Source organism: Dipodomys merriami, unplaced genomic scaffold (genome assembly GCF_024711535.1).
Source record: "Dipodomys merriami isolate MVZ:Mamm:240054 unplaced genomic scaffold, mDipMer1.0.p SCAF_48, whole genome shotgun sequence".
Taxonomy (NCBI): domain Eukaryota; kingdom Metazoa; phylum Chordata; class Mammalia; order Rodentia; family Heteromyidae; genus Dipodomys; species Dipodomys merriami.
In genome coordinates, this window is record NW_027206046.1 from 4,308,825 (window position 1) to 4,321,243 (window position 12,419).

The following is a 12,419-nucleotide window of genomic DNA, read 5'->3' on the forward strand; positions in this document are numbered from 1 at the left end:
AGTGATAAACACGAGGATCTTGGTCCAGACACTTCCAGGTGGAAAGTTACACAAGGCCACAAAAATAACCCATAAAGGGCTGGGGCATGGCTCAGTAGTAGAGAACCTACCTAGCGAACATGAGTCCCTTGTCAAACCCCAGTGCTGCCACACACACAAACACATACAACACAGAATGAGTGGGAGTTGGCTGTACAGAGAGGGATGAACAAAGAGGAAAACCATTAAATACATACAGATAATAAAGCACAGCTTTATGCCTGTAAAGACATGAAAAATGTATCTATATAATCATGATTATATAGCATATTTTCTGAACCCCAATTAGGGAACGCTGCAATGAATCTGAATAAAAGCTGGTCCTTATTCACTTGCCTATACTTCTTTCTTCCAAATCAACTAAAACTGGACTGCTCACTTGTAATTAATTTGTTGGCTAAAACTAATTAGCCAAGACAGGTTTGCCTAACACTATCAAACAAACCAATTCAGATGAACTAAGACTCATTTAAACCTACACTTAGAATTCTACTATGTACATGTCAATTCTAGAACGTTCAAATCTTCAGACTCAAGTAGAACGTTAAACTTATTCTTTCTGTTATAGTAAATAGAAAGAATTCCAACAATTAAGATTATAATTGCCACCTAACTTGCACACATTTAGAAGAGCTTTTTAAAAATGTGCCTATTAATTCAAGCAAGCAAATCCCAAGCCCATTAAGCAGAAAGGACACGTTCTGGTAACTCACACATTGTTGTCCCCTTGGCTCCTGGTGTGGTATGTCCGCCTTCCTGCTGTCTTTCCATTCCTTAACTCGACAGCAGGCAGTTCTTTGAAGTAACAGCAAAACTGCTCAATGTTGCTATTTTAAAAGAAGGAAATACATTTTTTAAAGAAGAGAATTTAAAAGGATGGTATAGAAATCCTATGACATCTCCATATGCATTTTAAAGTGTGATCTCTGTCTTATAACCTCTTTCACTGAGTTTCTTTATTTTGGCTCATTCACTCTAAGATATAGTTTGAAGGAATGAACAAAGAACTACCCTTCAAAATGCTTCAGCATTCCTAGAGGCTGTCACCAGCTTCTCTTTTCAGGGTGCCTGTTTCTAGGTACTCGATAAAATCATTTCCTCATGGGGCTGGGAAGGTGGCTCAGTGGTAGAGTGCTTGCCTTGCACGCATGAGGCCCTGGGTTCGATTCCTCAGCACCACATAAGCAGAAAAAGCTGGAAGTGGTGCTGTGGCTCAAGTGGTAGAGCACTAGCCTTGAGCTGAAGAGCTGAGGGACAGTGTCCAGGCCCAGAGTTCAGGCACCATGACTGGCAAAAAAAAATAAAATAAAATAAATAAAAAAAAATCATTTCCTCAAACAAAACCACCTGCAAACCCAAACATATTACTTCCATACACTATCCAGAATCATGAGGAAGACTAAGGAGTAACTAGAATCCTTACCACTTTGAGCAAGCATAGGTAATCAAAGACATGAAGTTCAGCTCTGTTGCTTATTTGCAATGTGATGTGGTCAGGTTAATTAACTCTAGCTTTTAATGCCTTTTAAAAGTACAAAACTGCCAAGATCACTTCTTCTGCAGAAATCAGTCTTATTGACTATTTCATTACTACTTGTTTTACACCTTTCAGGTTCTTCTAAAAGCATGTGACCTTATGCTGAAGACTACTAATGACTGAAATAAGCTCTCTGAATCTCTGAACTAGGTTCCCTGAAATCTAGAGGCCCACAACCAGAGAGCTTTTCCTTTTTTGTCAGTACTGGGTTTGAAGTCAGGTGCTCACACTTGCTAGGCATTCTACCAGTTTGAGCCACATCTCCACTTCTGGTTTGCTGGTAGTTAATTGGAGATAACAATCTCCTGGACTTTCCTACCCAGGCTGGTTTCAAACCAAAATCCTCAGATCTCAGTGTCTCTCTTTTAAAGAAAAACGTCTGATTCCTTCTCTAGTCTATTCAAGAAACCATAGGAAATAAAAATAACAGTTGTTATCATTCAATATTGCTCTAAGCACTTTAGACATATTATATTATTTAATCTTCTCAACTACCCAAGAGGTAGGAACAATTTTACTCATGAGGAAAGGAAGGCACAAGGCATTAAGGTAAATTTCTCCGAGAAATAAAACTAGCATTTGTGGCAGAGACAAGATCTGAATCCAAAGCCTTTGCTCTTAACTTGTAATGTCAGTACATAAGCTCTGCTGTATGTTACCTGAGTGACTGAAGGATGGCATTCATGAAACACGTGTTGCCCAAATTCCGAAGGCCAGTCGCGCAAATGGCAGTGGTACTTCCCTGTAAAATAGAATGAGGCACCAGCAATGCAAGGGAAGGCTGTTTCAAACATCAAAGTGAAATGAAAGCAAAGGCCTCTTGAAACTCTAGCACCAAGCCAATCTGTCCAGTGACTATTTCAAACATGCTCTCTAGTCTCTGTATGAGCACATGACTGTTTTTACAAGGCATTTTTGAGCTAAATGGGAGTATCATATTGGAAGATTATGAGGAAACAGCCTTGGCAAATACCACGAAACCATGAATTATATAACACAAAGGGGGAAAAACAGAAAAATAAATGTCTGTTTTCTTAGTAGTGGGATATAAACTGTAAAAAAAAAAAAAAAAAAAGTACCTGGACTTCTAAAGACTGAGGTCTCAGTCTGCTTAGTTCTGTGAATGGACCATGATATCATGATGTCTGAACACTACACAAGGAACAAGCTACCAATACAATCCAAAGCAGCTCTGCCCATTGCTCAGGTGGCCACAAGTACTCTTTAGGTGTTTGTTCCACACAATTTATTTGCGTATACCAGTCCAAGGGTTTGAGCTCAGGACCTGGGTGCCATCCCTAAGTTGCTTTTGCTCAAGGCTAGAGTTCTTCCACTGGAGCCACAGCTCTATTTCCTGGTTGTTGTTTGGGGGGGGGGGGGGGGGTTGGTGATTAATTCAAGATAAAGAGTCTCACAGACTTTCCTGCCCAGGCTGGCTTTGAACCATAATCCTCAGCTCTCATTCTCCTAAGTAGCTATGATTACAGGCACAAGCCACCAGCACTCAGCCTACTTCCACAAAAATCTTAAGACTCTCACTGAGTGCATGTCCAAATACGGCATGGCAACAAGGAGCAAATGCAGGGCAAAAAGACAGGTCCATTTCAAAATATTTTACTATCCTGCCATCTATTATGGTTTCCCGAATGAGAATACGTTTTCTTTTATGTGAAGTTTTATCAATGAAGTTCCAAGAAAGAAAACATCACAAATTCAAAGCCTAGAATTTAACACTAGGGATCTTTCACAGAAGGAAGCCAGGATCCCCAAGACAAGTGCTGAGATGTATGGTAGGTACTGAGTGTGACCTGCTTTCTAAGGTACCAGAAGGGGCATAGTAGCAATGCTGACAGGACTTACAGCAGCTAACAGTTCTTTTTTTTTTTTTTTTTTTGGTCTGGTCGCAGGGCCTGAGCTCTGGGCCTGGGCGCTGTCCCTCAGCTCTTCAGCTCAAGGCTAGCGCTCTACCACTTGAGCCACAGTGCCACTTCCAGCTTTTTTCTTTTTGCTTATGTGGTGCTGAGGAATCGAACCCAGGGCCTCAGGCATGCAAGGCAAGTGCTCTACCACTGAGCTACCTTCCCAGCCCAGCAGCTAACAGTTCTAACACGCCAAGTAAAGGCACAGACAAATTTAATGGTTCACACAACAGGTAACAGTAAATGCGAAAAAGAGTTCTAACAAAATAGTCAGTTGACCTAAACTAATTCTTATCCTTGAATATAATTACTTACATTTACTTTTAATAACTTGCTGTTTAGTGATGAGTTTTCCAAAAGTTTTCTTTTCCTGTGCCTGTCAGCTGTGAAAGCCGAGCTATTAAAACACAAACAGATTGTCCAAAAAGGCATTAATATACACATCCTACAGCGTAGGCTAAAGAATAAACTCAAGCTGTTCTTGGTGTCCTTGCCTGCTTCATCAGGCTGTCAAGTGACCAGGCAGACCTACAAGTTTTTGCAGTTTAAACAAGAAACCTCACTGCTCCCCAACCCCCGCCCTCCACCCCGTGGCAGGGTTGTGTGCTGCCCCCTGCAAAGCTGGTGGTAGATGCGGGATACGCCCTCCCCACCACCTTCTGTCTGCCTAATTAATCGTCAAGTTTTGAAAATGAGAGGACCCATTCCCCTGGGTAACATTTAACAGCCTCAAATCATATGTTACTTCTTTCTTAATTTGGAAAAGGTGACATATTTCAATCATGTGTTTTATTAGATTATGATATCAGCCGACAGGAATGAAAACTATGGGAATATAGGAATATATAAATTTATCTGGATCAGTTATACAATAAAGAATATTCTAAAACAAGTCTTTACTAGGTTAAAAACCTTGAATTCAAAATTTCCTCTTGATGGAAGATACTTTACTTAAACTTAATCAGAAAGTTATTCCTATTTCCAAAAGATCACTCTAAAATTACTATGTATCAGGAGAAGTAATCTGAAGTACAAAATTATTATTAAACACAGACTTTTAAGTTTGTCAACTCTTTCCCACTTTTTTTTTTTTTTTTTGGTTGGTCATGGAGCTTGAACTCTGGGCCTGGGTGCTGTCCCTCGGCGTTTTCTATTTATGTGGTGCTGAGGAATCGAACTCAGGGTCTCATGCATGCAAGCAAGTGCTCTACCACTGAGCCACCTTCCCCAGCCCATTCTTTCCCAATTTCTAAAGGTACCAAACTAATCCAATGTAAAAACATAATTATTTTTCTTTCCAGAATTTCCACATGAACTACAGTGTCTTTAGAACATCAAATCTAGTGACAGCTGCTTCAAATCTTTAAAATATTCTCCTGAACTGTGTCTTTCTCAGACTATAAAATGAACAGGCCAGTTCCATACAGTACAGTATTCCACAGACTCCTTCACGAAATTCTCAAGTGAAGAGGTCGAATCGCCAACAGTGTCTGTACTACTTAATGATCATGCACTTGGGGATTTTTAACTAAAGTTCTTACATTTCACCTTCAAAATGACAGACTCTTCTAGATCCACACTACTATAGGTAGCCACTCGCTCACTACATACGCTATTTAAACTTAGTTGAGTTCAACAGAAGCTTAAAATTCAGTTTGTCAGTGGCATGTACAGCTTTTTAAATGCTCAAGTGGCTACAGCGTTAGAGAAAGCAAATCAGGAAACTCCTCCATCACCTCAGGTTCCTCCTGCTGCACCCATCACGCTGGTGCTGCATACAATAAACACAAGTGTAATCATAGACCCCACAGCTGCTCCATTAAAGCCTATGTCTGTGAAATATCAGAGGACACAGACTACAAGTAGAAGGGTCTACAGGGCTCTGTGACACCTTTTACCTGATGGAGTGGTCAACAGACAGAATAGTTCCTAGTAAGGCTGGGACCTTGTTCTGCCAAGGACCTTTTGGATATTTATAGTACCACTGGCGGGCCACACCTAATCCTCAATACAAAAAGACAACAGGAAGCCCTGTCTGTCTCATCAAGTACCAAATGACTTTTCAGGCCTTATACAACTCAAGGGCCAGATATTCCCACCCCATGCACTATAAACACACATTTTGGAAGGCCCTCTTTTTTCTTTAATTTAGGTCTGACCAACTTAATCTGGATTGATAGAGCAGGCTTTCTCAGAGGCAGAGAAAACATTCTGGTAGCTACTTAACTTCCCCAACAGAAGCAAGCATGGAAATTCTTTTTTTTTTTTTTTTTTGTCAGTTGTGGGGCTTGAACTCTGGGCCTGGGCGCTGTCCCTGTGCTCTTCAGCTCAAGGCGAGCACTCTACTGCTTGAGCCACAGCGCCACTTCCAGTTTTCTAGTGGTTTATTGGAGATAAGAGTCTCACACACTTTTCTGCCCGGGCTGGCTTTGAACTGTGATCCTCAGATCTCAGCCTCCTGAGTAGCTAGGATTACAGGCGGAAATTCTTTACAGTGGTGTGGGTGTTCCTACACAATCCTCCTCGAGACTCTCCTCCTTCACAGTTTATCATGAGTGACTGCAGCAAAATGAATATTTAGATTCGTATGATGCCTCTGTCTCTAATCCTACATACATGGGACTCTAATTAAAACAGAAAATGCCCAAGATGACAAAAGTACTTGACCCCAAAGAGTTTTAATTAGCATCTTCCTTTATCAGCTCTATAATCTGGCCGGGCAGTGCATAAAAGCCTGGCGAGCAGACACTGCACAGTGGCTTGGTATCGGCTGAATGCTATGCTGGCTCTAAGCTGACCCAAGGTGGCCTGCTTTGGGTGGGTTCTCACCCACCCAACTTTCTATGCATCAACTGGCAAAAATAACTTAGATGGTACCTGATGTGAAGAGATTTACACAGATTTCACTGCGCAAGCAATCATTCCAGAGCCACGATTCTATCTGTTCAGGCTCAAAGGCTATTGCTATTTGATTTAGTTTATTGCTTTAATTTGAAGTCCAGTGGCCTTTATCTGAATAAGCAATTTGGCTTAGCAAGAAAAATATTCACATAAATTCTTCAACTTCTTTCTGATCACAAAGCATTCACACCTCTTTATAATTTCAAATTGTATGTGCTAACCCTAACAAAAAAATGAATGAAAAAACTGTGATCCTGTGCTATATAGTATGGTATTTAAACCTAATTTTCCTTAAACTTTAATCTTTCTAGGCAGATCTCATAATATATTTGACAAGAGATTTTTGAATACCAAAAGTAACTTCATAAATAGATTTTATCTTTTTCTGCTCTTTCTTTCCACTCTCAAAATTCCCCTTGCAGATACACTGACTAGCTTCTAAATTTGTGAGTGGTACCTAAAAAGCAGGCTCTGGGGCCCTATAGCTTATGATGGATATTAACAAAATATAAGCAAATTTCACACATCAATACCAAGGCTTGATAACATTTCAATCCCATTTAAACATGCTAAAGTTATAGAACTCACCCAACAATTTTATTTTTATTTTTTTGCTTATGTGGTGCTGAGGAATCGAACCCAGGGCCTCAGGCATGCAAGACAAGCGCTCTACCACTGAGCCTCCTTCCCAGTCCCCACCCAACAATTTTAAATAACCCATCCAACCCACTGCATCCTCTTATCCTTCCAAAGACCAACTACTTACTTTTCCAAGTTCTGTAAGTGTTCTCTGACTTTCTGTACTAGTCCCAGCTTGGTGTCATTAACCACGAAATCATCACAGCGGTAACTACAAGGAAAACAGAGATGAACATGAGGTGAGGACCTCACTGTGAGGCCGGGGTGCTCAGGGTGATCCCCAGCTCTGCTGCCCAGGCAGCTGCTGCTCTATTGCTTGTGGAAAGCCTAAAGGATTTAGAACCACAGTGGAATGTTTTTTATAAGCCTTTTCAAAGCCACGTAGGCAATGAGTGCCATGAGCATTAGCTTCTTTCCATATTCTATTTAAAAGCTCTTCAATGCCTTCTTTGAAAATGAAAATAAGCTACTACATGTGTTACATTCTTTTTAGTGGGCCTAATACATGGAAAAGGAAATAAAAAGCACTAATTCTTTTCTTATAGCCCTCTGCCTGAAGCTCTAAGGGGTCACTCCCAACCCACATTGATGGAGAATTTGGTGGAGAAGAGATTTAAGGCCAAGGCTAAGAACAGGTAGTTAGCCTGTTGGAAGATCTGAATAGAAAAACTAAAAGCTATGCAATTTAAACAATTTAATTAAAACACATGGAATTCAGATTAGTTAGAATAATGTGTCTTTTATTCTGAGGCACTGGGAAACAAAAGGATCCAACAGTCGCTGAAACTGATAAATGCTTTGAAGAAAAATGTCTAAGATGAGTTTTAGCAACTAAACAAAAAATAGAGTCACACATCATAAACTCTAACTTGCACAGTAGCATTTTGCTGGAATAAGGCCAATTTTAACAAAAACACAGGCTGGCACCAAGATTTTTTTTTTTTAAGATGCAGCTTTATATAAAACAACTTGTCATAACTACCAAAAAGTAATGAAAATAATATTGTCATTCTGAGTAAACAAAACTTGGACACACAGTAATTAGTAAACAGGACACCATCATCAGCAACAGAATTAAAATAAAAACTTCATATAACTTCACAACTAAAAAAATTAAAGAAAGTCCTGGTGTTGTTGATGCCTCATGCCTGAAATCCTACTACTCAGGAGGCTAAGATCTGAAGACTGAGGTATGAAGCCAGCCTGGGCAGGAAAGTTCATGAGTCTCATATCTCCAGTTAACCACCAAAAAGCCAGAAGTGGAGCTGTGGCTCAACTGGAAGAATGTAAATCTTTTTGATAATTTTAACTACCTCATTACCTAGGTCAGGTCACCATTTAGCCTGTGTCCACCTTCATATCCATCAGGATTTCTCTGCCTCATTCTCAGGTTTTCACAGTCACCCTAGCACTTGCAACTAATAGCAAAAGCAATCTTCCACATCCTCGATCATCTTCCTAGCATCAAGCCACTGGAAAGAGGGCAATTTATTTAATTCCTTAAACCAAAGAAAATGTTTAATTTTTGCTCCTTTCAGATAAATGTTAACAGGGTACCAATTAGTTTGAAAATCTGGGCTTAAGGCACTTGGTACCTATACAGGCCTTAAGCATCAGATTCTGAAAAATAAAGAACTGTACTGTTACCCAATTGTAACTCTCACTTAAATTTTCATTTTATGTTTCCATAAAGTTAGCCATGATTTTGATAAAATGCTCAAAAGCAAAAACCACTCCAAATACTAGTATTCATCTAGAACAAGAAAGAATCACACAAAGAAACCTACATTTTTTTAAGTAACAGTAAAGAAACAAGTTCTTTATTTTTATGCAGGAAAGCATGTGCATTACTACAAAAACTACCTTTTATGTAAAAGTGCCCCCCAAAAGAACAGTATCATATCTTCACTAAGGCCGGACACCGGTGGCTCACACCTGTAATCCTAGCTACTCAGGAGGCTGAGATCTGAGAATCGCGGTTCAAAGCCAGCCCAGGCAGGAAAGTCCGTGAAACTCTTATCCCCAATAAACCACCAGAAAACCGTAAGTGGCGCTGTAGCTCAAAGTGGTAGAGCAGTAGATTAAAAAGCTCAGGGACAGCATGCCCAGGCCCTGAGTTTAAGTCCATGACCCCCCAAGCCCCCCTAAAAAAAGCTGACATTCTACTGACTTCATATATTTCAAAAATCTACAGTTCATTTAGAAAGCAAGTATATGTTTAAGTTTTTCTTTTCTTTTTTGATGGTACTAAGGCTTAAACCAGGGCCTTTCACTGGATAGGTAAGCACTCTACACCCCAATCTTTTTTGCTTTAGGTACTTTTCAAACAGGGTCTCACATTTATGCCTAGGCTAGCCTGGAGTATTTTTCTTTCTTTCTTTCTTTTTTTTTTTTTGGGGGGGGGGGTCTGGTCGTGGGGCCTGAACTCTTGGCCTAGGCGCTGTCCCTCAGCTCTTCAGCTCAAGGCTAACGTTCTACCACTTGAGCCACAGCGCCACTTCTGGCTCTTTTCTTTTTGTTTATGTGGTGCTGAGGAATTGAACCCAGGGCCTCATGCATGCAAGGAGGTTGAAGCTGGAGGATGGCTGAGTCTGAGGCTAGCCTGAATTACATAGTAATATTTCCAAGTAGGGGAAGGAAGAGAAAGAAGGTGGGAAAGGGAGGGGCAGATTTATATGCCCTATAGTTTATGTAAGATTATTTCCTCTTTACATTTTTATCACAACTACCTTAGAAAATGATGAAGGATCATTTTAATCCCACAAATGACAGCTTTACTTCTCTTAATTTAAATTGATATTTGTTCAAAATATTTAAGATCTCGAATACAAGCTACTTTTTAAATAACTGAATTGATTCATATTTCATAATATATATTTAAAAGAATGCTTTAAAACATTACCTGCCAGGAGGGAGACATTCTGATCATTTGTTTTTAATATTCTTTTCATAGCAATTCTCAGAAATCTGGCTACTGTTCATAAAGATATAGGTGGACTTGGTCAGATGTCAGGAAATTACATCTTCAGCATTTTAAGCCTAACAACTCTTAACATCTGCTTATATAAAAGTTTCTAATTTTAATCTTTGCTTCTTTCAGTCAGAGTATTGGCTACCACACACAATTCCATTGTATGGTTACTGGAGGAAACTAGATGGGAAACAGTAAACAGAACACTAGCAGATATGAAAATCTTGAGAAGATTTTTTTTTAAACTTCATTGATCTTTCAGCTTCATGACAGTATGTTCAAGTCAGAATTACTCGTGACGGTGATTTTGGCATTGCTTTCCCTCTTCTAAAGCAGTGACCTATTTTGTGTTGCTGTGCTTGGTGAATACAGCCTGTGCTCCTCTCCTTGCTTACACAAAAATGAGGGGGACTGCCCTGCCAAGGGTGTCTGTCACAGAAAAATGTCTTAGGGCACTTCCCTAGTTTTGAAAGATAACAAAACTCAATCTTTCAAACATACACTATCTACTCTACACACGACACTGAGTAGTAGAGGGAAGGCAAAGATCTAGGATTTGGTTTCTGCAGGTCCCATGGACATTTACAAACAGCTAGCGTGCAGCAAGAAGTACAGGTAAGCAAAGAGATGTAAGTTCAGTTCCATCCATGCAAGTGGAGTTAAGAGGGAGAAGGGGGCTCTTTCCTGGCTCTCTCTCTTTCCCAGCTCTCTCTTTCCCAGCTCTTTGCCAGCTGCGTGGAGTGCCAACCTGGCCTGGTCCCAGCAGGTCTACTGAATAAACCTACCCCTTACCTGAATACCACATGCTTGGTGCTGTTCTTACTTGGCTACCTCTTTTTAAAAACCTAACATAAATGGTGCAGAAACCCAGGAAGGGCTTAAAATCAGGATGGGTAGGATTCCTCTCCATTTTTTTCCTTTCTTTTTTTGTTTTTTTCTTTTTATTGTTTTCCCCCCATTTTCTACACAAGGAATACCCACAGTTCTGATGGCCTTTTGTGAACCCATCTGTCTGCTGTGGACACAGTGCATCGATACCATTGCTGGCCTTCACACCCACGTCCACACCACTTCTCTACTCTGGTGAGTGAAACTACTCTCTACAGCTCTCTGTTGTTCAGTCTCTGTCCAGAGACATGATGCCACACCAGAGAGCTCCTACGGCCTTTCAGCTAAAGGCCGTTCACCTCTGAAGCTGAGGACGCTTGGTTTTGGGGGCTTGGCCATTTCTCTCTAGAGGGCTCTGGGGGAAGTCGGGACACTGCTTCTGCCTCGTCAGCTCTCCTTCACTCACCAGACCGACTCTCCTACACATTTAATGGGGTGCTGCGAATCACGCCCCAGCCGTGAAACCCCTCTGAAATGCCTCCTGCGCTCCCTGGAAAGCCAGAGCACCTAATTGTTTATGCTGTTCTCAGATCTAGACAATTTTTGTCTCTGCAATGGTACATGGGCAGAAGTCTGTTTACTTTTAGGCTCTTTGCTCTCTCTGTTAATCATGTCCAACTTTCTCTCCTTTTTTCTACAACTTTTTGGCTTGTGCCCTGAAGAGTGTGATGCAGGCTGGGTCCTGGGGACCCCCCGCTAGGTTCCCTCTCAAAGGCTAGCCAATATAGGCTTGATCTATTTGTTCAGGGTTTCTTTGCATTTTTTCAGAAATTCGCCATCTTCCTTTTTCCTCGTTGGACCTGTGGAAGCAAGATGGGTCACCAGCAGCTGTACTGGAGTCACCCCCGAAAATTCGGCCAGGGATCTCGCTCTTGCCGCGTGTGCTCTAATCGCCATGGTCTGATCCGGAAGTACGGGCTCAACATGTGCCGGCAGTGTTTCCGCCAGTATGCGAAGGACATCGGCTTCATTAAGTTGGACTAAGTGAATGGACTATCCAAGACTTCACGCCCAATGAAAGACCATATTTGTATATAAAATAAAAATTCAAGAAGCCTTCAAAAAAAAAAAAAAAAGAAATTCACCATCTTGAGTTCACCATCTTGGCCACATGGTGGGTTAAGGGTTTGGCCCCATCTGACCCTTAACCTTCCACCAAGCTTACTACTCCATCTATTCTAAGGTGCCTTGCTAACAAGTTGCTCTTTTCATAGGCCCTGTTAACTGAGACCCAACCATCTGATGTACTTTGTTAGCAAAGATGTCTAAACGTTGTTGTCAAAATTTTAGATTTTGAGTTTTGCCTTTTTGTGTGTGTGTTGTGTATTCTGGTACTGACTACGTGACTCTAAAATATTGGGCAAGTCAAATAAAAAAAAATAAATAAAATAAAATAAAATATTGGACATATCTGTGCTAAGATTCTCACATCCAATGAGTTTTGTCATTTCAGAATATTTATTGGCAATTCTTGATAAGAACCAGATAAACTCTACTTATTCTACTTGATCTCCTTGTTGCTTTA

At 40.6% G+C, this 12,419-nt stretch overlaps 2 protein-coding genes across 3 annotated transcripts in view; one reads left to right on the top strand and one right to left on the bottom strand.

Annotated features, from left to right (window-relative positions):
• Positions 1-12,419, bottom strand: part of Usp3 (ubiquitin specific peptidase 3) — a 79,130-nt gene that overhangs the window by 26,943 nt on the left and 39,768 nt on the right. For both annotated transcript variants that reach the window (XM_069995208.1, XM_069995209.1), the window contains exons 4-7: positions 7,163-7,246; positions 3,811-3,892; positions 2,236-2,318; positions 753-866 (exon numbers count right to left, since the gene is read on the bottom strand). In XM_069995208.1, coding sequence (XP_069851309.1) covers positions 753-866; positions 2,236-2,318; positions 3,811-3,892; positions 7,163-7,246 — 363 coding nt within the window. The remainder of the gene's footprint in view (positions 1-752; positions 867-2,235; positions 2,319-3,810; positions 3,893-7,162; positions 7,247-12,419) is intronic.
• LOC138808931 (small ribosomal subunit protein uS14) lies at positions 11,663-11,974 on the top strand. Its single transcript, XM_069995214.1, has one exon. The coding sequence runs from the start codon at positions 11,708-11,710 to the stop codon at positions 11,876-11,878; it is 171 nt and encodes a 56-aa protein (XP_069851315.1). The 5' UTR covers positions 11,663-11,707; the 3' UTR covers positions 11,879-11,974.

What these genes read in the sequence shown, in the direction of transcription:
- LOC138808931 (XM_069995214.1), top strand. Translation starts at nt 11,708, where the DNA reads ATGGGTCACCAGCAGCTGTACTGGAGTCACCCCCGAAAATTCGGCCAG.